The sequence below is a fragment of the Macrotis lagotis genome, chromosome X, assembly GCF_037893015.1.
Source record: "Macrotis lagotis isolate mMagLag1 chromosome X, bilby.v1.9.chrom.fasta, whole genome shotgun sequence".
NCBI classification, from domain to species: Eukaryota; Metazoa; Chordata; class Mammalia; order Peramelemorphia; family Peramelidae; genus Macrotis; species Macrotis lagotis.
Window position 1 is genome coordinate 245,192,277 of NC_133666.1, and position 23,944 is coordinate 245,216,220.

The 23,944-nt window shown below is 36.7% G+C and overlaps 1 protein-coding gene and 1 long non-coding RNA gene across 6 annotated transcripts in view; one reads left to right on the forward strand and one right to left on the reverse strand.

The window, feature by feature from the left end:
- Positions 1-8,312, reverse strand: part of LOC141503219 (uncharacterized) — a 37,733-nt gene extending 29,421 nt beyond the window's left edge. The window contains exon 1 of the long non-coding RNA XR_012472787.1: positions 8,142-8,312. This is a non-coding gene — a long non-coding RNA (uncharacterized LOC141503219). The remainder of the gene's footprint in view (positions 1-8,141) is intronic.
- Positions 3,288-23,944, forward strand: part of HMGCR (3-hydroxy-3-methylglutaryl-CoA reductase) — a 28,952-nt gene continuing 8,295 nt past the window's right edge. The window contains exons 1-13 of one of the 5 annotated variants that reach the window (XM_074208417.1): positions 8,727-8,825; positions 9,755-9,875; positions 12,252-12,439; positions 13,082-13,193; positions 14,465-14,552; positions 14,910-14,994; positions 16,207-16,312; positions 19,379-19,485; positions 19,571-19,687; positions 20,237-20,397; positions 20,788-21,029; positions 21,140-21,306; positions 23,187-23,381. In XM_074208417.1, the coding sequence (XP_074064518.1) occupies positions 9,809-9,875; positions 12,252-12,439; positions 13,082-13,193; positions 14,465-14,552; positions 14,910-14,994; positions 16,207-16,312; positions 19,379-19,485; positions 19,571-19,687; positions 20,237-20,397; positions 20,788-21,029; positions 21,140-21,306; positions 23,187-23,381 (1,635 nt within the window). In that variant the 5' untranslated portion in view covers positions 8,727-8,825; positions 9,755-9,808. Of the gene's footprint in view, positions 3,368-8,720; positions 8,826-9,754; positions 9,876-10,926; positions 11,016-12,251; positions 12,440-13,081; positions 13,194-14,464; positions 14,553-14,909; positions 14,995-16,206; positions 16,313-19,378; positions 19,486-19,570; positions 19,688-20,236; positions 20,398-20,787; positions 21,030-21,139; positions 21,307-23,186; positions 23,382-23,944 lie in introns of those variants that run through there. The other 4 variants (XM_074208416.1, XM_074208418.1, XM_074208419.1 and 1 more) reach the window with 4 other exon arrangements.

Sequence of the window (23,944 nt, forward strand, 5' to 3'; positions counted from 1 at the left end):
CCATCCCATTTGGTTAGATTTTGAGTACATAAAGGAGAAGAGTGCAATATGAGACTGGAAATGTAGGAGTATGACTTTGGCCAAATCACTTTAACCTATTTTTGGCCTCAGTTTTCTCATCTGTAAAAATAAGAAAATTGGCCTAAATCACCATATTATGACTGACTCAAGTCATACTCAGAGTACTTTTTTTTTTTACATCCTGTCACAGAGTATTACTGTTAATATTGTGGAGTTGTTTCAGTCTTCTTCTGATTCTTCATGATTCCATCTGGGGTTTTCTTGGCAGAAATACTGAAATAGTTTGCCATTTCTTTTTCTAGCTCATTTTACAGATAAGGAAATTGAGACAAAAAGAGGGAAGTGACTTGCCCAGGGTCTCACAGCCAGTAAGTGTCTGATGAAGATGTCTCATAAAGATGAGTCTTCTTAATGAATTATTTGTCTATTTAGAATTAGACTAAATGATCTTTAAGATTCCTTCTACTTCTAAATCTATGATCCTGTTATAGTCATTTCTAGATCATTAAGGAAGCTTAAATTTAGTAGCATTGTGATTAGGAAAATGAGTAGAGGAGAGAAGTCTGAGAAGAAAGTTATTTCCAAAGAATGAGTGGTTAAGAATATAGGAATAAGGACTTAACTGGGGTGATACTAGTTCTATGTCACAAACATAACCAATGAGAGTATTTTGGAGGTACAAATTCCATATCCTCCCACTTGTTGGACTCTGTTCTCATTTATCAATAAATCACTCAGGTAGTTTGCTACTTCCCCCAATTCTCCTCCAATCTCACATCAACTCCCACCCAGCTTCATTCTTACCAAATTACATCCCAGTATTTCTGACACCACACTCTTCCAACTTCTCAAAGCCTTCTTAGCCTCATACCCACCTACTGTTTCCATGCCCCATGCTCCTCTATTCCTCCTTACAGTAGAGTCTTGAAAAAGGAGTTAGGAAATAAAGAAAACCATAGAACTTCTTTTTAATAGTAAAAAATGACAAGTCTCACAAGATTAAATTTATCCTTGTAAAGATAGGGAAATTATGGGTCAGAGGGGAAAGAATTGAATCACATACTAAAAAAAAAGTTGAGAATCAGAATCTATTATCTTGGGTGTTGAAGATTAAGATTATACAAAATGGTATATTGGGTTTGGGTCAAATATGGCTGATTGTACCAATCTATAATAGATCATGGACTTATAATGTTGTGTTCCTTTAATGATGTCCTAAACATTACATATATATATATTTCTTTGTTTCCATATTGCATATGGAAAAGATAAAATTCCGGACTGACAGAAAATGCAGAAACCAATGCTTCATTTCTGGGTTAAAAACTTCTTGGTCTTTGGATTTTTCCCTCCAAATGCGTATTCAATAATTTTAATTTAGAAAAAGGGACAGTTGATGATGAGATCCCATTTTTAAAAAGTAGGAATGAGGGATAGAGAAAAGTCAAACATCTCTTTCATATTTGAGCAATCGAATGAATGGTCAAATCAGTTATAGAAACAGGCATGTCAGACAGGGAGTATATTTTTAGAAAAAAATACAAAATTCTATTTGCTCTATACCATAATGCTCACGATTCAAAACTGGCCAATGTAGTTATCATATGTTCCAAAAAAAATTGGCACATATGTTCTAACAGAGACTGTTCTATGTGCAAAACCTTGCTTAAAGGAACAGGAGGGATAAGTTCACTTTCTGGTGAAATTGGAATGGGTAGGGTTGGTTTGAATAGTAGGAATGGAATGGGGTGGAGAGATTGATGGAAGATGTCTCCACACTGAAAATTCTCTAAACTGCCTAAATACCAAAGCATTCATAAATATGGGTATATGCATTAGGAATTTGAGGCTCAGACTAAAGAAAAATGGTAATCCCCCATGGACACAAGAAATATGTTTCCTAGATATAAGGTAGTAAATTCTTGCTGCAATCTTTTGCTTAATACTAATACTACTTAGAACCAATATTTACCAATATTTATCAATCATCTCTCACAGCAAATCTATGAAGTATCACAGCATTACAGACCAAATATCTTATAGAAAAGGAAAAACATCTCCTGTTGCCTCAATTTGAATACATTTCTCAATATTAGATAGCAGTTGAGAAATGTGCTTAAATTAGAATAACAAATAGTCCATGTTCAATGATATTGCTGAGGATTTGGATCCTTCTCTACCACCTAGAGGAAGATAGGTGGTACAGTAGATAGAGCTCTGCATAGGGATTCAAGAAGACCTGAGTTCAAATCCAGAATCACATACTTAACTATGTTACCCTGGGCAAATCCCTTAACTTTTGTCTGTTTTAGTTTCCTCATCTGTAAAATGGGGATTATAATAGCAATTACTTCTGTAAAGATCAGATAAATTATTACTTATAAAATAAAGCTTTTATAAACCTTAAAATCTATCTATCTATCTATCTATCTACTACTATTATTATCTTTAAGTTACCATGATCTTCTGGACATCAGATCATAGTAACAGGGAAGGCAAGGCAGAGCTGGATAAAGGCAAAGCCTTTTGGCTTTATCATGATTGGCAGAATGATTTTGGGGAAGGAAGAAGAAATAAGAAGATAGAAAATTGAATTATGTCCATGAACTGTACTAGACAGTAGTAGCAAGAGCAAAAGCTTACAATTAAAATGTCCCAGAAGAAAAAGAGGGCGATTGGATCCCAGAATAACCTGGTGCTTTATTTTCTAATAGATTTGCATTATTTTGGGGTATATTAGTGTAGCAGTCTTTGCAGCTACTTATTGAGGAAATCCAGGGACAGGGCAAATGGGCAATAACAGGGAAGGGCAGAGAGAAAACAATGGCAGAAAGAATGTTACCCTGGTGAACAAGAGGAAAGAGTAGCATGGTGAGACAGAAGATAGTTCTGGATTTGATTAGTTTTTCTTCTCATATCGTATGACCTTGGCCAAGTCCCTTCACCACCTGTGCCTTTGGTGGTGACCTGTCTAAAGTCTTTCCTGGCTTGGAAGCTATTATCCAATGAAAGAAGAACAGCACTCACAGTTTTCCTCCCTTTTTCTTGAGACCTGTCTTTATCATGATTGGTGCTCTGAACTACTCTACTACAACTCATTGGGGCTGAGTCTAGTAACTTATGATTTATGTGGGTGGAGGGTGTGCCTATAATTTAAGCAATATCCTGTCCTGCTCTCTCCAGTCACTCTGGCAAAAGGGCAGGGGCTAGCCACTTTCTACCTTGGCTGCCATCAAAATCCAGGACTAAGAAAGCAACATGGAACTGTGGAAGGGGCATAGGATCTGGAGTCACTGGCCCTGGGTGGCTATACAAACTTTACCACTTACAACTTATCTAACTTTGGGTAAGTCATTGAAGCTTTTCTGCATCTTATTTTTCTCACTTATATAAGGAATAGCATGGACAACAATGTCAGAGTGGTAGCTTTTCCACTCATCTATGACTACATGATTCTATTTCCCACTTCTCCCCTACCCCCCATTTCAGATCAATCTGTATTGATGGATCCCTAGATTATATGTTACCTTAGAGCTCATCCTATTGCTGAAGGAAAGATACATAGTCTATATCCCTGTGTCTTGGTTTTTACTGTACCTCCCTGGAAAATTCCATATGGACCTTCTGGAGCGGAGTTTTCCAAATTGGGGTATGAGAAAGTCTGGCAAGGTAGTACCAGGAATATTTGGCAATAACTTATTATCCTATTAAATTATTAGAGAATCTTCAAATTTATCTTGGTAAATCTACGGAAAAGAAAATTAATCTATTGAGTTTATTTTAAGCATCTGTATTATAAAATCGAGAAGTTTTTCCTTTCATATTGAATAATACATACAGGAAAGTTTACTGAAAACTCAGTGGGCTAGGGGACCAAAAAAGTTTTGCTATAGAGAAGAGACTACCTTTTTTTCATTAGGGCTACATTCATTGATTCACATTATCTAAAGATTACTAAACAGCTCAGGATATTGGTTTACATCAGATTTAAGTCACCAAATGGAATCTATAGGGCTCATACCTCATGTTAATAATATAGCTAGTGCAAACAGTTAAACAAATCCTACGAGTCTGAAGACTATCAACCTCAAAAGTTAGGCCTGGGATACTTGGAAAGATAATCATCTTTCATTATTCTAATGAAAGCTCCACAACCTAACTTTCCAGTCTTTTAGCATATAGTCCTCTCACCTCTTCTGACTCTATATCACTGTATACCATATCTCCCCTATGCATGAAACAGGGTACCCCCACACACACATGCACACCTTTTCTACCTCTCCAACCCCTTCCTACTTCTACTAACACCAGCTTCTAGGCTATCTTTCACCTCCAAAAGTAGTGACCCCTTACCTCCACCCTGCCCCCTTCCTCTAAACTCTCTTAGCATTTTGGTTCTCCAAAGCACTTACCACATTCTAATTCTCTTGGTGTTGTGTTTATATCTTATAACCCTGTTAGATTGTCATCTTCTGAAGAACAAAAATCATATCTTATTTTACCTTTGTATTTGGGTCCAGAATTGAAAAGAAGGTGGGATGAAATGCCTCTGGTAAATTGCACACAAAGACCCATCTTTTTTTTGCAAGATATAGAATACTGAAGTCTCTAAATCATTATATTTGCAGATTGCTCAGAGTATTATAGAGGGTTGTAGAATATTACTAATGAAGATTTGGGCAGGAAAAACAATTTAAAGGATGTCATAAGGGAAAAGTAAGACCAGAAAAGGAAGCAGTCTAGTCCTGTACTGGAGATTTAACCTATGAACAACCTACATGCTCCATTGATCTCTATTTCAATTCCAAGAGCTCTAAAGAAAGGCCACCAGTAATTCAGTGAAGTCCATGTGGAGGATTTATATAGAAAAGAATCTCACAAGATGAAAAGATAAGGATCAGCTACAATCTGTACCTTTGGAAGGAATATCCACAGCAAGAACATCAGAGATTCACTTATGCCTAACACAGAATATTGCACATGGATTTGTAGATCCTTTGAAATACTGAATTTATTGAATAGTATATAAATATGGTGTCAGTTTGCTCTGTACTCAATCAAGAGGAATTCAGAGTTATCTAAATTTTAGTCCAGGAAAAATTTCCTTAGTGTTATTGAATCAAGACTGTCAACTTGCCCACAGATTTGCTATATGCTAGTAGTCTTGCCAAACTATCTGATCTGTTTTTTTGTTCTAATCAAGGTATACTTGCTTCTCCTAAATCCACCTCATAGGATCATAGCATTAGAGCTAAAAGGAACTTTAGAGGTTACTGAGTCCAACCCCCTTCAATTTTACAAAACTAAGAAAAGGAGAGGTTAAGTGACTTGCCCAAAGTCATATGGATAAGGGGAAAGCAGGGACTTGAGCTCATTCCTCCCAGTCCAAACCTTCCATTTCTTTCATTACTTCCTAATCCCTGGTATCTGTCATCCACAAAATTTCCATTCACATAGTCAAAATCTACACAGAAATTTTAAAAGGATGAAGATAAAAGGAAAAGAAAATATTCAACATCTATTGAAAGCTATGATGTAGAACTGGAAGGTTCTTGAAATATCATATAGTTCTACCCCTTTACAGATGAGAAAATAGATAAGAAAATAAATAGAATATAGAATATGTAGATATTTATATTTTATATTTATATCTAGAATATATAAATAAAATATAGAAGGCAAGAATATAAAGTGCTTAGGAGCATACAAAGGAAAATAACCTCATGCAGTTAACTATTAAGTGACAGAGCTGGCACTTGAGCCCAATCTTCTCTTAATTCAGTTTTCCTTATATACCATACTGCTTATTCAAATGTGAGAAATCTCATTGACATTCTATTTGGAGAAAATCCATACTCAGAGCAATAAAAGTATATTTTTACAGGTTAACAAGAGGTATAGAAAGTCGTGTAAGTTAATATAAAGGTATTGGTATTATCAGGTATCTGTGGGTAAGGAAAATATTTTAATTAATATGAAAATAATTACTGCAAAGCAACATCAAAATATTTGCAAGTTTTATATGATGCATACTAATAGAGTTCACCCAGAATTAAGAGACAGCATTATCTGATCACAGTAAAATAATATTTCTGACAAAAAGTATGCCAAGAAATGAGACGAATAAAGGCAGGAGAGCAATTGTATTTAAGGGTAGATTTAAGAAAGGAAATTAAATCATCACTCATTCCTTAGAAAGAGCCATACTAAATGAAAACTTTATAAATGCTATGTTCTGAGGCTTTTAGGTCAATAGACACTCTTTTAATAAACTAAATAAATCAAGGCAAATATGTGGTATTGAATTTCAAATGGAGGGAAAAAATGAGAAGCATGCAAATAATTTTTTAGAAGTTATGCCTATGGCCACAATTAGAGAATTATACTATTTTTGACCTAGAAGTTACAATTATATTATTCCCATAATTTGAGAGACAAAGAACATGGGACCTAAGAGACTTGAACCATATCAGAGTAATGGGAGCCAGGGCCAATACTCAAGTGTCCAGTCAAATTCCTAATATATAATGCATTTTTTCACTCTACTCTACCACCTCTTAAATATGTCTGTTTTTATTTGGGCTTTAAAAAAATACATGTATATAGTAGTTTCATTCTGACAAATATTTCATAAGCGTTTGCTAGAGTTCTGTGAGGAACAGAGGAAAGAGGCAAAAAAAAAAATCCCTCATCCCAGAGATCACTATGTGTGGGGGCTGGGATGGACCAGGGCAGAATAGGGCCAGAGTAAATTGTGAGCAGATAACTAAATGCAACATATCTACACAGGAAATCAAGGTAATTTTCAGTGGGGAGTTGGGAGTAGGGAAAAAGCACCAGCATATAGGAACAGGGGGATAGAATAGGCTTTCTGTAGAAGGTGGCATTGGAACTGAAAAGGCTTAGGTGAGGAGGGAATATATTCCAGAAATAGGGAACAGTGCTGAACAAAATCACAGAAAAGGGAGTTGGAATGCTGTGTATCAGGAACAGCAAGTAAACCAATTAGGTAGAAAAATGGAGCGTAGGAAGTAAGGTGTAATCATTCCAGAAGGGTAGGCTGATGCACATTTTATCCCACAGTAAATAGGGAGTCTACTGGAGCACACTAAATAGAGCAATGATGTGGCTGGGCTATGTTTAAGGAATATCAATTCAGTAGCTGTGTAAAAGATGAATTATGATTACAGAATCAGTTTTAGAGTTGGAAGCCCTCTCCTTTAGAGGCCACTGACTCCCATCTCTTTATATTGCAGATGAGGAAACTGTAGGACGGAAAAATTAAGCAATTTGCCTAGGGCCAAATAGCTATCAAATATCTGTAATAGGATGTTGAACACAGGATCTTTCTGACACCAAGTCTAATTCTATTTGGCAGAACACTGTCTCTCAAATGGAGAAGGGAGAGACAAAAGGGGATAGTAATCAGCAAGCTGTTAAAGTGATCCAGACCAGTTGAGATTGAGGGCCTGAACTAGTGGTTGTAGAGTGGAAGGGACTTCAAATTTGAGAGATGGTATAGAGGGAGAAACAGGTACTCAATTGATCAAGAGAAAGGTATATTAAGTGCCCTCAAAGAGCTCCATAAAAATATACAAGGCCCAAAAAAAGTGATTGGATATTGGGGTGGGAATGGGGGTTGGGAATAAGAAAGTGATTTCTCCAAGGTCTGGAACTGGAGAGGACTTCAATACAAAGAAAAGTGGATAAAAGTGGGAAAGAGGAATGCATTCTCTTTTGATGAGGGGAATGAATTCTTTTTTGGACCTGTAGAGTTTGAAATGACTTAGATTTAAATGCTAATTAGATGCAACTGAGACGTATTGTGGAAGACAGCTAAGTTATTTTAAATGCCTGTATCTAGGTAATGATAGCTTACTTATTGCCATTTAAGTCTTAATACATATTGAAGCTCCAACTGAAGGACACATAGGATAAGAAAAGTATAATTTCATTATAGTCTATAATATACAATTCACTCTGCTGTCCAAGCTCTGTTTCTCCATATCTATATCTATATCTATATATATATCTAATCTCTCTATATATATATGTGTATATACATATATATAGATATATATGTATATATATGAAAGGGTCGGGTGCTGGGCCCTGCCCACCTGTCTGCAAGGCGGCTGTGGCTTCGTCACGGACGCCCACTGTCCCCACAGGCTTTTGCCACTTCAGGGCAGGCTGGCCTTGCCCTCTGCAGGGGCAGCGCTCACACTGGGTGAGCCTTGGCCAAGACCCCCAGGGACAACGCTCTGGAGGGAACTGTACCTGCTCCCCGCCTTCCCTGCCCTCCTTCACCCCTTTTCCTCCACTGGCTCAGCACGGCCTCGCCCGCCCCGGCCCCACGTCCCAGTCACCATTTCCCCGGCCCCACCTTCACCTCCGCAAGCCCCTCCCGACCTCGCCCTGCACATCCTTTATCCCTTTATACTAGGCTCCTTGATGCCCAGGCTCTCGGCGCCCGCTGGCCAATGGGCTGCGGCGGCTCCGGGAGCCCGGCTTCCCATTGGTTGGCGAGCCGTGGTGAGAGATGGTGCGTTCTCCTTTCTCTGAGCCGACTCGGGGCTGGGGGCGGTTGTTAAGGCGACCGGCGGTGAGGTAAGGCCGTCAGGCCGGCGGAGGCCGCTGTGATTGGCTGAGTGATCGGATGATCCTCCCTGATTGGGCCGCGGCGCTTCCTCGCCCGCGTGCGTAAGCCGGCGGTTCCTTCCGCCCCGCGTCTCCGTTGAAAGGAGGCTGCTGTCCAAACGGCCGGACCTGGCTTCCCGGGCGCTCTGCGGGGCGGCGGCGAGGTGAGGAGCGGCGCCTGCCCGGGCGCGGCGGGGTGGGGGCCGGCGGGAGAGCGGGGTCCCCGGCGGGGCGCGGAGGGAGCCGCCCTTGAGGCCCGGGCCGGCCGGTGCCCCCGCGCGTGCGTGTCTGGCTCCGAGGGTCAGCGGGGCCGCTCCCTTGTCACTCGCGGACAGCGGCGGCCCGGGCGGGGGCGAGCCGGGAAGGGCTGCGGGAGCGGGGCCCGGTGCCGCGGCGGAGGCGCGGCCTGCCCGGCCCGAGCCAGCCGCTCCGGGCCGCGGGCGCCGTCCGTCGCCGGCCGGGCGGAGGGAACCCAGAGCCGGCGAGGCGTCCCTGCGGGCGCCCCGAGCGTCCCGGCTGCTCCGAACGCCCTTGACCTGTTCGTGGAAGCGGAAAGGCCCCACTTGCCAGGTCGGCGAGCGCGGGCTGGCATCGCCGAAGCGGCCGCCACCTCCCAAGCCACATCTTGGTTTTTAACAGTTAAGGAAACTGAGGACCAGCCGCAGAGGGTGGGCCCCCGAGCCCGGACGAGCATCCTCCCATGCCTGTCTCTGATGCCACGCTCTCATCCACAGCGCCCGCCTCAGCACATAACCGAGTGGAGCCTTTTTTTTAATCTTTTGGTGTTTTAGTGGAAAGAGGATCCATGGTGGGATCCGTTGCCCAGGGTAACAGGATGCATTACATCAGATACTTGTTAAGAATTTACACGACGGGGGCTGCTAGGTGGCGCAGGGGATGGAGCGCCGGCCCTGGAGGCGGGAGGACCAGGGCGCACATGTGACCCCAGACACCTAGCTGTGTGGCCTTGGGCAAGCCCCTTAACCCCATTGCCTTGTCAAAACCTTAAAAAAGAAAAAAAAAAGAATTTACACTATGCTTTAGTAAATCTAGCAACAAATAGATGATTTTGATTGTCTCTTTTTCCCTCAAGGAGACAAGGTGTAACATCTTAAATAATCAAGACAAGAAATACAGGACTCCCTTGATGACAAGGATTGTAATTTTCATCTTTGTAGCCCCACAATCTAGCAAGAGACCTTGCCACCTAGTAGGTACTTTGGAAAAGAGGGTAGGGAGGAAAGGTAAAGGAAGGCCTCAGGGCCTGTTGGACTGATAGGATTAAATGACTTGCCCAGGTTCTCACTAATAGTATGCTTTAAGTAAACCTTGAATCTTCCTGATGTCAAAGGCAGCGGTCTATTCACATGCATTATGTCATACTCCTTTTCTTATTATACAGAGCATTATGTGAATGTGAACTTTTTTATTTGCTTTATGAGAATTTATTAGAAGCGGAAGAAATCTGTTTTGGCCCAGATACTTGGAACTGCATTTGGTTATGGCAAAATTCAATTTTATGCAATTGAAAGATAATGTTTCAAAGTCAGTCCCTTTGAATAAATAAACCAAGGTATATATACTGTCCATGATAGAATCTCTTTTGAATTTTCTTGATCCTAATTTTCTGTAGTTTTATAAGCCAGGTTTATTTTAAGTTTCTTTAGCTTCCAGGTGCATTAATTAATAACTAAGAACAGGGAAATGGTGGTTGCTTATGAGAAGTGGATTTTCATTCATTAGATTATAACAATCCTGAATTACAAGATTTACACAATTTATATTGATTGACAGGGTTCAATAAGGGAGAGGTGAAGAATACAGAGTATGGGATAGATTGGTTTTGTGATGTTTTTCCCCCTAAATGTTACAAAGACTAACCACAGAAGATAATATTGCATGATTGGGAGGCTCCTTGGCAATTTTCTTTGTAATGAATATGTCTTAAAAGTCTATAGAAATTGTGACATCAGATGATTATTCTCCACTGCTTTCAGTTCAGCTTAAAAGTTGAACTAATTACAGGACATACCTTTTTATTTTCCTGAGGACTGGGAATCATTTTGATATACCAACTTCAAGGGAAAAAAAATAGGATAATTAGCTCAAAAGAATATTTATACAAGGTTCTATATTAGGCCAGATCTCCCAATGTATGATTGCAAATACAAAGGAACTTGGTGTAGGAATCATGTAACACACTATATTGTAAGTTGGTCCAGAATCTAAAGGGAAGTTTTCATATTCGTTTTCAACCCATTTTAGATCTTGTTATATGAATAGATTATAAAAGTCAACAATGGGCAAAGGTGGAACTTGAACTCATGTCTGCCTGATTAAGCTAGCTGCCCCAGGTACATTATATTCTCTTTAAAATTCTTTCAGTTGCCTAAGTTTTATATTAGTATTTATTGTATGAACCACTGTCAGCCTTTAAATGGAGAATAGTTGTATATTTTTTTGATCTAAATGACTTTTTAAAGAAATATTTTTTTAACCAGATCTAAGTTGCTGACAACTTAGGAAACTGCCTCTTTTAATATGCTTCTAAGCTGTTATTTTAGTTTCTGAAAAATTATATTTATTTCTCTACCTGGACAAACTGCCTTTTACTTTCCTTTCCTTATAGATCTGATGACACAGTTCTGTTTACTGCTGCAACTATCACTGGTTTTAAATTTCTTGAGAATAACAACAGTGATTCTAGTGGCATTATTTTTCCCCATGATTGTTATTTTTTAGCCTTTTTTTCTCTTGATTTTCATGTGTGATTAATGTACTCATAATAAATGTTCATTTTAACTTTAAAATTTTTGACTAAATTTAATAAGCTTTGAGATTCTTTACCTGTACATATCATCATGATTGCATTTTTTAAATTTTACAGTAATTTTTATTCTGTATGAAATACTACTTTTTTATCTTGATGGCTGCTCCTATTTTTCATCAGCAAATAAATCTCTGCACATTGGAGGAAATCATCTGTGGGAGATTCAGCCAAATCATAAAGTGGGGAGGGGGAGAAATCAATAAAACCTCTTGGAGATTATAAATTGTGTGGGCATATAATATGGCCACACATGCTTTTTTATTCCACTTATGCATGCTGCAAAATAGCTGCTTGTAAATAAAATAAAAAAGGACAAAAGACTTAACCTTGTTGAGCAAGCATTAATTTCTTTATCTTTAAAATAAGGGTCTTAGACTGCACATAGTAGTGTTTAGTAGGGATTAGATTTGAAAGATAATTTCCAGCTATAAACTTCAGTAAATCTGTGGACAATAGTCTCGACAAATTATGGTAAATTAATATAATGGAAAATATTATTGTACTCTTAAGAAATGGCAAAAATAACAGTAACATGAAAAGCATTGTATGTACTGATAGTAGTGTACTAGATAGGAGCAATTCTTTTTAAACTGTATACTTCTACTTCACCCAGTAATGCTTTTAGGTAATATTTTATTAATTTTACATGTATAAAATACCTTTTTATTAAATACAAAGCAAATATAACTTATTTACTCCATATGTGTCTTCCAGCACCAGCAATGAAAAATAAACTGAACTCTCACTTGATATCTTACAGGATCAAAGGACTCAGGGGCTACAATGTTGTCAAGACTCTTCCGAATGCATGGCCTCTTTGTGGCTTCCCATCCTTGGGAAGTCATAGTTGGAACTGTGACTCTTACCATCTGCATGATGTCCATGAACATGTTTACTGGTAATGACAAGATCTGTGGCTGGAATTATGAATGTCCAAAGTTTGAAGAAGTAAGTTAAATACATTTTGATATTGGTTGTAAATTTTTGAGATTTAAAAAATAAAAGATGTGTCTTGTTTCTCTTGTTTAGTATTTTAGTAGCAGTCTAAAAATATAATAAATACAATAATTTTACTATTTTAAAAAATTTAAGACATCCTTAGGGTATTACTGGTGTGGCAATTTTTTATTTCCATTAATGCATGTAAGCAGCTTACTGTCAGAGAAAATTAACTAAGGCCTTGAGAGGTTAAATAACTTGCCCTGAGGTCGTTTATATCAAGTGTAGGCCTTAAACCAAAGTCTTTAGTAACCAAAGTTCTTTCTTTTCACTTACATCAATGTGCTTCACTTTCACTGTTAATATGCATCCATTTATTAGTAACAATCATTTGTATTGATATTCTGGAAATAAGTAACATTTGGGTGGAGATGAAATTTTCTCAAGTATAAGAAAACTTTCTGGAGTATACATAATTTAGTTTTTGTAGCAGAGTGACTTGTAATGCTTAGCAGTAACAAATTACTGCTGCACTTTCTTACACTGACTTTTGAGGTGTGGGGAGGTTGGTTTATTTTTTTTTTAATTTTATATAATTCACTTGATCATGCCTATGTTAATATTTTCTTTTTTTCTCTATTCCCATAAAAGGATGTTTTAAGCAGCGATATTATCATTCTGACAATCACCCGATGTATAGCAATCCTTTATATTTACTTCCAGTTCCAGAATCTAAGGCAGCTTGGATCAAAATATATTTTGGGTAATCTTTTGTTTGTTTTTAGCTTCTCTTTCCTCAATATCAGATCCTGTAGGCATACAAAAACCAATTACTCGAGTTCCACATGTTAATGTTATTTCACCTGTACTATATATGAGAAGTATTTGCTAGTCTCCTTTTTTGTTTTAGAATGAACCTAAATTCACTGATGGCCTGGAAAACTTGCAACCCGAAATTTCCCTTTGTAGCTTTTGACACTGTTGAGAGCCCAACTCTCTTCTCCTTTGGCTTCTTTAATACTACTCTGTCTTGATTTTCTTTTTAATTATTTCTTTAATTCCTCCCTCCTGAGCACTCTTTCTTCTCTCTATTCTCCCCTAGTAGCTTTCTCCTTGGTCTTAGTGAGCATCTCTATGCCAGTGACTTCCAAATAGTTCTATCTCTTCCTATTCCTACTTCTTAGCTCCCATCTTACTTTATCCATTGTTCGCTAGATATATTAACAAAGCATACATTAGGTTTCTAAATTTTGGTTCAGTTAACACTATCATTTTTCATTCACTGGAGTAATCCTTGACTCTTGTCACTTCCTCACACTCACAGAACTTTTAATTATAACAGTATCTTTTGGATGATTTCTGTTTTCTCCATTCACATAACCTGGACAGTAGCTTTCTGATTGGTCTGTTTTCAATCACGTCCCTTCTCTTTAACCCTCTACACGGTGGTCAGAGATATATTTGAGAAATTCAGATCTAACCATGTCATTCTCCTGTTCTCCAGTGACTCAGCTTGTTTCTAGCATAAAATGCAGCTACCTCAGCCAGGCATTTGAAGCCTTTCACAGCCTGTCCCCTCCACTATCTTTCTGGTTTATAATAATCCTTTTCATACACTTTGCCTTCTCTCAGTTTCCCTTAAACCAGTATTTCATCATGTGCTACTGTATCTTTACATGAGTGTTACCCTCAAACCTTTGACCTGGTTTATATCCCTCTTCATCATCTCTGCCTCTTAAAGGGTGCAGCTTGGAAGGAGTCAAAGCCCTGTTGAGGCTCAAACTACAAACCTAAAGTCTTTCCTGATTCTCTCCCCAAATATTAGAACTCCTCTCCTGATGAAATTTTTGATTTGTCCATCTATGCTTTGTATTTGCTAACTTGTAAACATTAGTTCACTAAGTAAAATAAAATCTTGAGGTCAAGATAGCATCTCATATTTTGAATTATTGCATGTAATTCACAATTGCATTTGGTGGATATAATTTTTAACATGCATGTAACTTGAATTTTTTTCATGATTTTTCACTTTAGGCATTGCTGGCCTTTTTACCATCTTCTCAAGTTTTGTCTTCAGCACAGTTGTTATTCATTTCTTAGATAAAGAGTTGACTGGCCTGAAGTGAGTATTTAATACCTAAACATACTCTTCATCTAAATATTAGTTAACATTGTAAAATTCATGTTTTGCTACAACAATCCAGAGATTCAGAGGATGACGCTATAGGACAACACTTTCAGACAGACAGAATTTCTCTAAATCTAGAGGCAATCACAAGTGAATAGGTGGATGCACACAATGAGTTCTATATATGAGAACAGGCAACAGGTACTCTGCAACTTGAGGGGACTAGGAGGAAATGGGGCATGACTAACTCTCTGGTAAAATCTCCCTATAATAACAATGGTAGCATGGTATCTTAAAAAAAAACTGTTTCAACAATTATTGTTTGATATCTCTGATCATTTTGTTTTTCAGTGAAGCTTTGCCTTTTTTTCTGCTCTTGATTGACCTTTCCCGTGCTAGTGCTTTAGCAAAGTTTGCCCTCAGTTCTAACTCGCAGGTAAGTGCTATCTGGGGCCACAAGGCATGTTCCGAAATTCTTTGGGATAGCATGTGAATGAACAAATCAAGGCAGTAGAGCTCCTAAGTAAAGGAATTTTTGGAATGGCCCTGTGATTTCAGTGGCTGTAGAAACCAGGACAACTCCCATGGATCAGCACTCATTCTGTCACTTCATAGTCTTAGAAAATTTTTTGGCACACTGAGCAAATTACAGTGTGCCCTGGGTAACAGTATGTGTCAGAGGTGGGATGTGAACACAGGTTTTTCTGATGCCACAGCCAGCTCATTCACTATGCTTCTCTACCAAAGAAATAGTATTTGGAAATTCAGGAATTGTGAAAGATAACATCTATTACTGTGAAAATTTGGAGACTGATGTCAGCTTGCAGAGTCATGTTGGTGAAATCATACACTAGTTGCTTTTTTTTTTATAGGCAAGCCATAGATTATTACAACTCAGACTTTACTATAATTTAAAATCTTCTACTTTCTCATAATGAAGATTTTGGATTTTAGGCAACTTATTGAAAGGAGCCCCTATTTGGGGGTTGATTTCCTTCCAAACTATTATAATTCTTTCCTGTCAAAGTCTAGCCTATTGGATACAGTAGTGATTTCATGTAATCTGACTCTAAACCATTTCATGTCAATCTAAATGAAACTTTAGTTTGTTTAAAAATAACAGGAATCTAGGAGAAATTATTTACTCTCCCAAAATTTAGTTCTGATGTGGATTGTGTATATGGTTTATAAGATCCATATACTTATCTTGACATTTTGACAAGGGATATGATTCTGGTCTTATTATAATAATGAATTTTATGTCTCAAGCTAAAAAATTGCAAGTCAGGTCCTATTAGTGGTAGAGAAAATAAAAGGCTGCCTATGCCATGTCAAATCTAGTCCCGCCCCCCCCCCAAAGTAAAAAAATAAATCTTTTATGGTGGTTTAAAGACTTTACCTTTAGAAGAAAGATTATGAGTTGAAAAAGAAGGCAATATCTGGATCTTTTCCACCTTCCCTCAGCATTCTGAATTGTAATTTCAGCATTCTTCTAATTTTCCATTGGTTTATCATGACAGTATTCTTTTTCTAGAACCAGTAAAATGTAAGGTTGAGTTTAGCTTTGTTGATATTGGTACCTGTGTAACACTTAAAATATCCACTTCTTTTACTTCTAATCAGCATTAATGGAATGTTTGTATTTTAGGATGAAGTAAGAGAAAACATTGCTCGAGGAATGGCAATCTTAGGCCCAACTTTCACACTTGATGCCCTTGTTGAATGTCTTGTGATCGGTGTTGGTACCATGTCAGGTGAGTAATTATTTGTCTTTGAATATAATAGCCTAACCAAATTTTATGAGGTCTAATATTTAGTATTTGGCATATCTGCATGCCTTGAAAGTAATAGGTACTCAGTTCTAGACCTGTTTAAGACTTGGCAGGAGTGTCCATCCTTTTAGCTCTCCAGGCCATATCACCCATTAGTAGCAGAATACAGAATTCAATACCCATTCATGGTTATGATAGAACCCACACCACCAAAAAGCACAATATCAAATGAAACTAGGCTGCTTGAATGGGGCCCTGGGTGCCAGTTGGACAAACATGATGAACTCTTATTCATTTGCCCCAATGAAGAATTATTTGTCTTAGAATGGATTATTTTTAGTATTTAAGTGCTTTTCTTTCTCTTTTCTTTTATCTTTTACTATAATCATTGACTAACCAACTAAGGCAGCTTTCTACACGTTCCTGTCTTGGTTTGATTGGATTTGATTAGAGGCCATTTGTTGAGTTGAGTGACTAACTGATAAATTGGCATATATAGTTAGACTTGAATAGTAATTGTTATGCTAAAAATAAATACCTCTAGGGCTAGATTTTGATGCTATTTGATGAGAATTAAAGAATTTGTTCTAAAAAATTTTGCATGATTATGCTTTCATAATTTGTCATAGTTTCTACGTCGTTGGGCCAGAGTTTCTCTCCCACTTAGTTAACTTTGAATTTAGTTCTCTATAGATGATTTTCTCTTGGCATTAAAAGTTTCCTTACACCTTCAGAAAGCAAATCTAGAAACATTATTATTACTGAATAATTATTGATTGCAGTTTACTAGGCAGTTAATTAAGCATTGACTTCTTTTTTTTTTTTGCCTTATTACTTCACTGAATTATTCATTCCTTCATTCACCAAATATTTATCTAATGATCATGGTAAATGTTCTGTCCTGGCAGAGAAAGTTCCTGAATGGATTTTGTTCATTTGAAAGGCCAAGTGCTTGTAGAGAAGGAAATAAAAGATAGATTGTGAGAAAATGATAGGAAATGAGGTTAGACAGTGTGAGAACAGGGGCTTAGTGAGTATCTTGAACCAAAGATCACTTACTTGAATTTGATAAAGAAAGCAGGGGGATAGCCAGTATGAAGAGTTTAATTAATGAGATCAAAGGAAAATAATAGGCATTTCAAACTTCTTCGGTAGGGTTTGAGTCTGAGGTGAGGGAGAAAAGGACTTGTTATCTAAACAGATTAATAAGGACTTTCAATGTGGAATGGAGAAACTAGATAAGATTTTTAAAAGATGTTAAAGCCAGGACCAGCAGGATTTTGCATTATTCTCTTTGAAAAGAAAGGCATTGGTAACATATATGACAGTAATGAAGTAGGGGAGAATGATACACTTAGGAGGAGAAATATATTTACTTTGGAGAAGAAACATTCAAATGAAAAGGATAGAAGAGGTACTTGGGATCAAGAGCAGAAAGATTTATAGTAGCTTTGAAAATATGCAAAGAGTATTTTAAAAGGTAAGTGGAACCCTCACTTTCTTTTAGTCCTAGTTTAGAAAAATCAGAGTTTTTAGTAGTGCCACACTTTAAAGAATTGGTTGTGTATAATATTAAGTTGTAGTATCAAAAGCATTGTCTTAAATTTGTCCATAATTTAGGTCAAGATTGCAAATGAGAGTTTAAAATAGATTTGCTTTATAAGTTTTATTTCATGCAACAGTAATTTTATTTGGATTATTGAACTTATGCTTTGACTCTGAGAATGGTAAACTATAAAATTTTGGCATATAGTAGAAATATGGGCATTGAAAGCATTCCCTATGATACCCATATCCATATTATACTATTTTTTAAACATTCCAAAGTATTTTCACAAGCATTAATGTGTAAAGGAGAAGACAAGCTTTTTACATAATTGCAGTCTTATCTTTGATTTGAGATTGTCAAAAGTCAAAGCAATTTGTAAGCAGAAACTTTATTAATTTTAAGTAACTATTTAGTCATGACTTTGCTTGTAAACTAAAATGGCTTTTAACGGACTTTTTAGTTTTTTTGTAAGGCAAGGGGTTAAGCGACTTGCCCACAGTAACACAGGTCAAATTTGAACTCAGGTCCTCATGACTCCAGGGCCGGTGTTCTATCCACTGCACCACCTAGCTGCCCCCTTAAAGGACTTAAAATTAATAATACCATATATTGACATTCAACTTTTCATAGTAATATCTTCAAATGTTTTTTGGTTGTGCACATTTCAAAAGGTCCTTTGGAATTAAACTGAGTTTTTTTTTATTAGATTGAGTAGTAAAGGTTTTTTTTTTTAAATGTTCTTTTTGGCATGTCATCTTGTTTTGATTTTAGTGACTTGTAGGAAATGTTACATAGAGTGTTTGTGGTGTATTACTCTCTCAGTTGAGTGACCTAGAAGCAGAAAGGTTCATAACCCTTTGTTGTGAAGGTGAAGATTTAAATATACTCCTCACTGAAAAGGTGATGAAATTGTTGATACAAACAAAAATTATTCATTCCATGTTGTGAATATTGGCATTTGAAATTGAGTGGCTAGTTCCTCAGTGAAAAATCTTATTCCAAGACTTTCATTTATCTTTAACTTCAGGGGAAACCATTCTATAATTGTGTTATTGTGTAATTTAAATTTATTACTGTTTAAAGAGGCATTTGTTGCATAGGGAGAGAGAGACAGACAGACAGACAGACACACACACACACACACACACACACACACACACACACACACACACTAGACTTAGAGTTTGGAAGACCTACTTTCAAATCCTGCCTTGAATGTAAACCATACGATCTAGTCTGTGTGTCTTAAACCACAGTTGTCACAGTCCCCCAGATACAAATGTAATTGAGAAACGTTTAATAAAATTAATTAACATTCTGTAGACTTTTAAGTCATCAAATATATTGATCTGTATTGCTAAAGAGGATGAATGTGTAGTTGACTAAACCTGATAGAATCACACGTTTAGTTTATAAAAATATGTCAAAATTCAGAAACTTCAGAATCCATCTGGTATGTCACTTTCTAAATACAGGCTTTTCCCTTTTCTCCAAACCAGGTGTACGACAGCTTGAAATTATGTGCTGCTTTGGTTGCATGTCAGTCCTTGCCAATTACTTTGTGTTCATGACATTCTTTCCAGCTTGTGTGTCTTTGGTACTAGAGGTAAGAGTGGCTGCTAATGGTGATGGTGGGAAGCAATTTCTTAAACCTTTAGTTGCAGAACTATGACCTGATGATTTCTTTTTAGCTGTCACGGGAAAGTCGTGAAGGTCGTCCAATATGGCAGCTCAGTCATTTTGCCCGTGTTTTAGAAGAAGAAGAAAATAAACCAAATCCTGTAACTCAACGGGTCAAGATGATTATGGTAAATTTTTCCTTTTCCTTAAAAGAAAAATGTCCTATTCTCTACACATTTTTCCTTCATCTTCTGCCCCATTCCGGTTTTTCTTTTATTTTCCCCACACACACACACACACACACGTACTTGTCATGCTTTGTTTTTTTCTTTCCTTTCTATTTTTCCTCCTTAAATTTATTAAACTTTCTATTGACACTTCTTTCATTTTCCTGTCCTTATTTATTTTATTTCCTATGGGCTTCTGATAACAAATATTTTTAGTTAAACTTTAGCTGGGATCAGTAATAAAACCTGTTAATTGGAGGACTATTTTCCTTTCATAGGAGAGAAGTGATAAAGATACCTTCCTGCTTATTCATTTATTGAGCATAGGAAAAATTTAATTTCCATCAGTGTGATGGATGATAAGTGGGAGAGTATAGCATTTTGGCTAAAACTGCTTGGAAAAAACTTCATTCAGGGTTCTGGGGACCTCAATTCTGACAATTCTTCTTTAACTTTGCTGCATAGATAAAAGTAATTTCACTATTGAAACACATTTTTTTCTCATTTCAGTCTTTAGGCTTGGTTCTTGTTCATGCTCATAGTCGCTGGATAGCTGATCCATCATCTCAAAATAGTACAGCTGAAAATTCTAAGGTTGCTTTAGGATTGGATGAAAATGTTTCTAAAAGAATTGAACCTAATGTTTCTCTCTGGCAATTTTATCTTTCTAAGTAAGTTGACATTTGCCTGAATTATTATATTTCTTTTTATTTTTACTATGTTTTTTCACAGTGGCATCATTTTTGTCGCATAGGATCCTGGGCTTGTAGTCAGCAAAGGCTTGGGTTCAAATTCTGATTGTGATACTTAGTCACTATGTGACCAAGATACTTAAGTTATAAGTAGCTAACCTTGGACTTCATAAAGATGCTCTAGAGATGGTTTGCAATTTGTATTGGTAGAGGGTAGGGAACTACCATACTAAGAGTTCTTTCAGGTTGAAATAAATCACATCTCACAAAATCATTTATTTTTATCATATTATACTGTTCTGATGTTGTACTTGTAGTTGGAACTTTTTGCTAGGAAGAGTAAACCCTAATTTTCTTGTTTTTATTTAGAATGATCAGTATGGACATTGAACAAATGATCACCCTTGGTTTAGCTCTCCTTCTGGCTGTCAAGTACATCTTCTTTGAACAGGCAGAAACAGAGTCTACACTGTCATTAAAAAACCCCATCACATCTCCTGTGATGATTCAAAAGAAGGCTCCAGATACTTGTTGTAGACGGGAACCTGTATTGGACAAACAGAAATTCAGTGAAATGGAAGAAGAATCTGGGCGTAACCAGGAGAGAAAAGGTATGTGTTCTCCTGTCCTCTTGAATACTAAAAGTAGTTGATAAGTTCTGTCTGCTACTAATTCTTGTAAACTAAAGTTTTGTTGAACTTTGTCTGATATTTTTGGACAGCTGAGGTGATCAAGCCCTTATTGGCAGAAACTGAAACATCAAAGGTTACATTTGTTGTGGGTAACTCTACTGTGCATCCAACATCTTCAAATACTGAGCCTGAAATCGAACTGCCCATTGAGCCACGTCCTAATGAAGAATGTCTCCGGATACTTGAAAATGCAGAGGTAAGGAAAAAAATGTCACAAGTTTCCAATCTTGTTTTAGGCAGAAATTTCTGATATCAGTTGTCTAACACTTGAGTGCCTACACTGTGATCATCCTTCACACTGTGTTGTTTAGAAGTGTAAGATCAGTATTTTAAAAGCTTGAAATTATAAGTATTGCTTATTGATAGTGCACTTTAGATAGTGCAGGTCTCCTCTTTGAATAATTGTCTTCCCAGCATAATCTGAAGCTAGTCATGCATAAGAGAAGATTGTGTTCTAACCAGTAGGACTGATAATTCCAGTATAGTCGTATTTTTGTGTGTATTTAAGTAGAATTTAATTTCTTTTAAAACCAGTCCCTTTCCCATAATATATGTATAAGTTATCTTTCCTAACTTTTCTCTAGGCCTAGGAAAAAGCACAGTGTGAATGTTCATTGCTAGTCTGCCTTTTACTAGGTACTCAAATATATACATAAGGTAATAAAACCTTACATTTACAGTAATGCTCTTAACTTTTAAATTTTTTCCCCACATTCACAATCTCATTTGTTTCTTAAAACTAAATCACTTCGGGTGGCTAGGTGGCATAATGGATAAAGCACCGGCCCTGGAGTCAGGAGTACCTGGGTTCAAATCCGGTCTCAGACACTTAAGCTGTGTGGCCTTGGGCAAGCCACTTAACCCCGTTTGCCTTGCAAAAACCTAAGGGGGAAAAAAAACTACATCACTTCTATTTATACCACATGTATTCCTCTTGAGTTATCACATATGAGAATTTTACCTAGTTGCTTGGCATACATTAATAGTATGCTTCTAAAACTCTGGACTATTTAGCAGAACATGTTTCCTTAGTACTTAAATCACATGAAGGGGCACATTCTGAGATTTATGACTTGTTTAATGTGTATCTTGATGGTTTAGCTGTTAGATTTGTTTTCTTTAGAAACATGAATTTGGTTAAGATGAAAAAATACCTCTTGATAGATAAACTTCAGTTAGATAAGTTGCCCATGATATATAAAATTGCATTCATTTATGTTTTTGTGAATCAGAGAGGTCCAAGTCCCTTTAATGGCTGTCTTGATATATTAGGAAAAAAGCAAACTATTAAATCTTGTTAAGATCTAATCGAGGATGTTTTCCTTTATGATTCCTATGAACATCATCTAAACACCTTAAACTACTAATAATTGGTTTCAGTGATACTGATTTACTCAAAATGTAGCAAATTTCTGCATTTTCCTTCTCCTGTCTTCTTCCCCAGAACTAACGTTAATCAGATCACCTCAAATAAAATCTAAACTCCAGAAAGTACACATATATTCCTCCACTAAAGTCTTTTTTCTGAGATCTCTTCTCGGAGTGGAGTTGACCTTAAATTCTGGAAGGCTGTACCAGCAAAAACTTTTGATTCAACCAAGCTGGTAACAAATAGATTCAGTGATTAACCCTAAAACCAGTTTAGCTACTATAAAGAAGATTCTCACACCGTGATGAAGTAAAGTAGGATTTTTAGATAGAGCAACTTGTAAAACCTATCAGCTTAGCTATTTATGTTGTAATCTCCCTCAATGGAGAGAACTCACAGAAGGATGGTTTTTACAGTTCTTTAAACATAACTACCATTCCATTGCCAAGCTGTGTGTACATTTTTCTTAAGTATAGTAATGTAGTCATGGTCAGGTATTTCCAAAATTCAAAGATGTTTTTATAAGCTCTTATGTTTCATTATCACTTTGTAAGACTTACACCCACAAACAATTGTTTCATTATCACTTTGTAAGACTAGACTTATACAACTATTAAATGCTTTGCTCTATAGATAGTAATGTAAGGGAGAAGCATAAATTCCTTTAATGAAACTGAGTTTTACCCCCCTCCTCTTTTTTTTTTAAGAAAGGTGCAAAATTCCTCAGTGATACTGAGATCATCAGATTAGTCAATGCTAAGCATATTCCAGCATACAAATTGGAAACTTTGATGGAAACCCATGAACGAGGTGTGTCTATTCGCCGACAAATGTTGTCTAAGAAGCTTCCTGAACCTTCTTCATTAGAGTATTTACCATACAGGGATTATAATTATTCTTTGGTGAGTAATTTTCAAAGACTTTCTACACTTTGTAGTTTTTTAAAAATGTTTTTCCTTAACTGAACTTCATAATAAGTAGGATTTTTTTATAAACAACTAATGATCTCCAAACTATTTTAATATCATTTGATGCTACATATATGTATTTTTCCCCTCATTATATAGGGTATGAACATATCTATATATTTCCCTTTATTAAACAGATATGTACACATAGGTATATATTAGTTACATATACTAATTTGTAAGTTATAAAGATCAGTTGTGTGTGTGTGTGTATATATATGTACATAATGATTTCAACATACATGTAAATATTTGCCTTTATTAACTGGTACTCATACATACATTGAATAAAAGGGAATATTTACTTTTATATGAAAATATACTTCTATATAAAAACATTTTAAATAAGAAAACTTTTAATTTTGATCCAAAGATATTAGAGCTAGTTAAAGCTCTAAGATAATCCTTACTGATTGTGACTGACAGCTAAAGAAATTATTGAAAATCTTATTGAGGTGAGATATTTAGGAAAAATTATGTTAAAAGAGAGTAGTTAG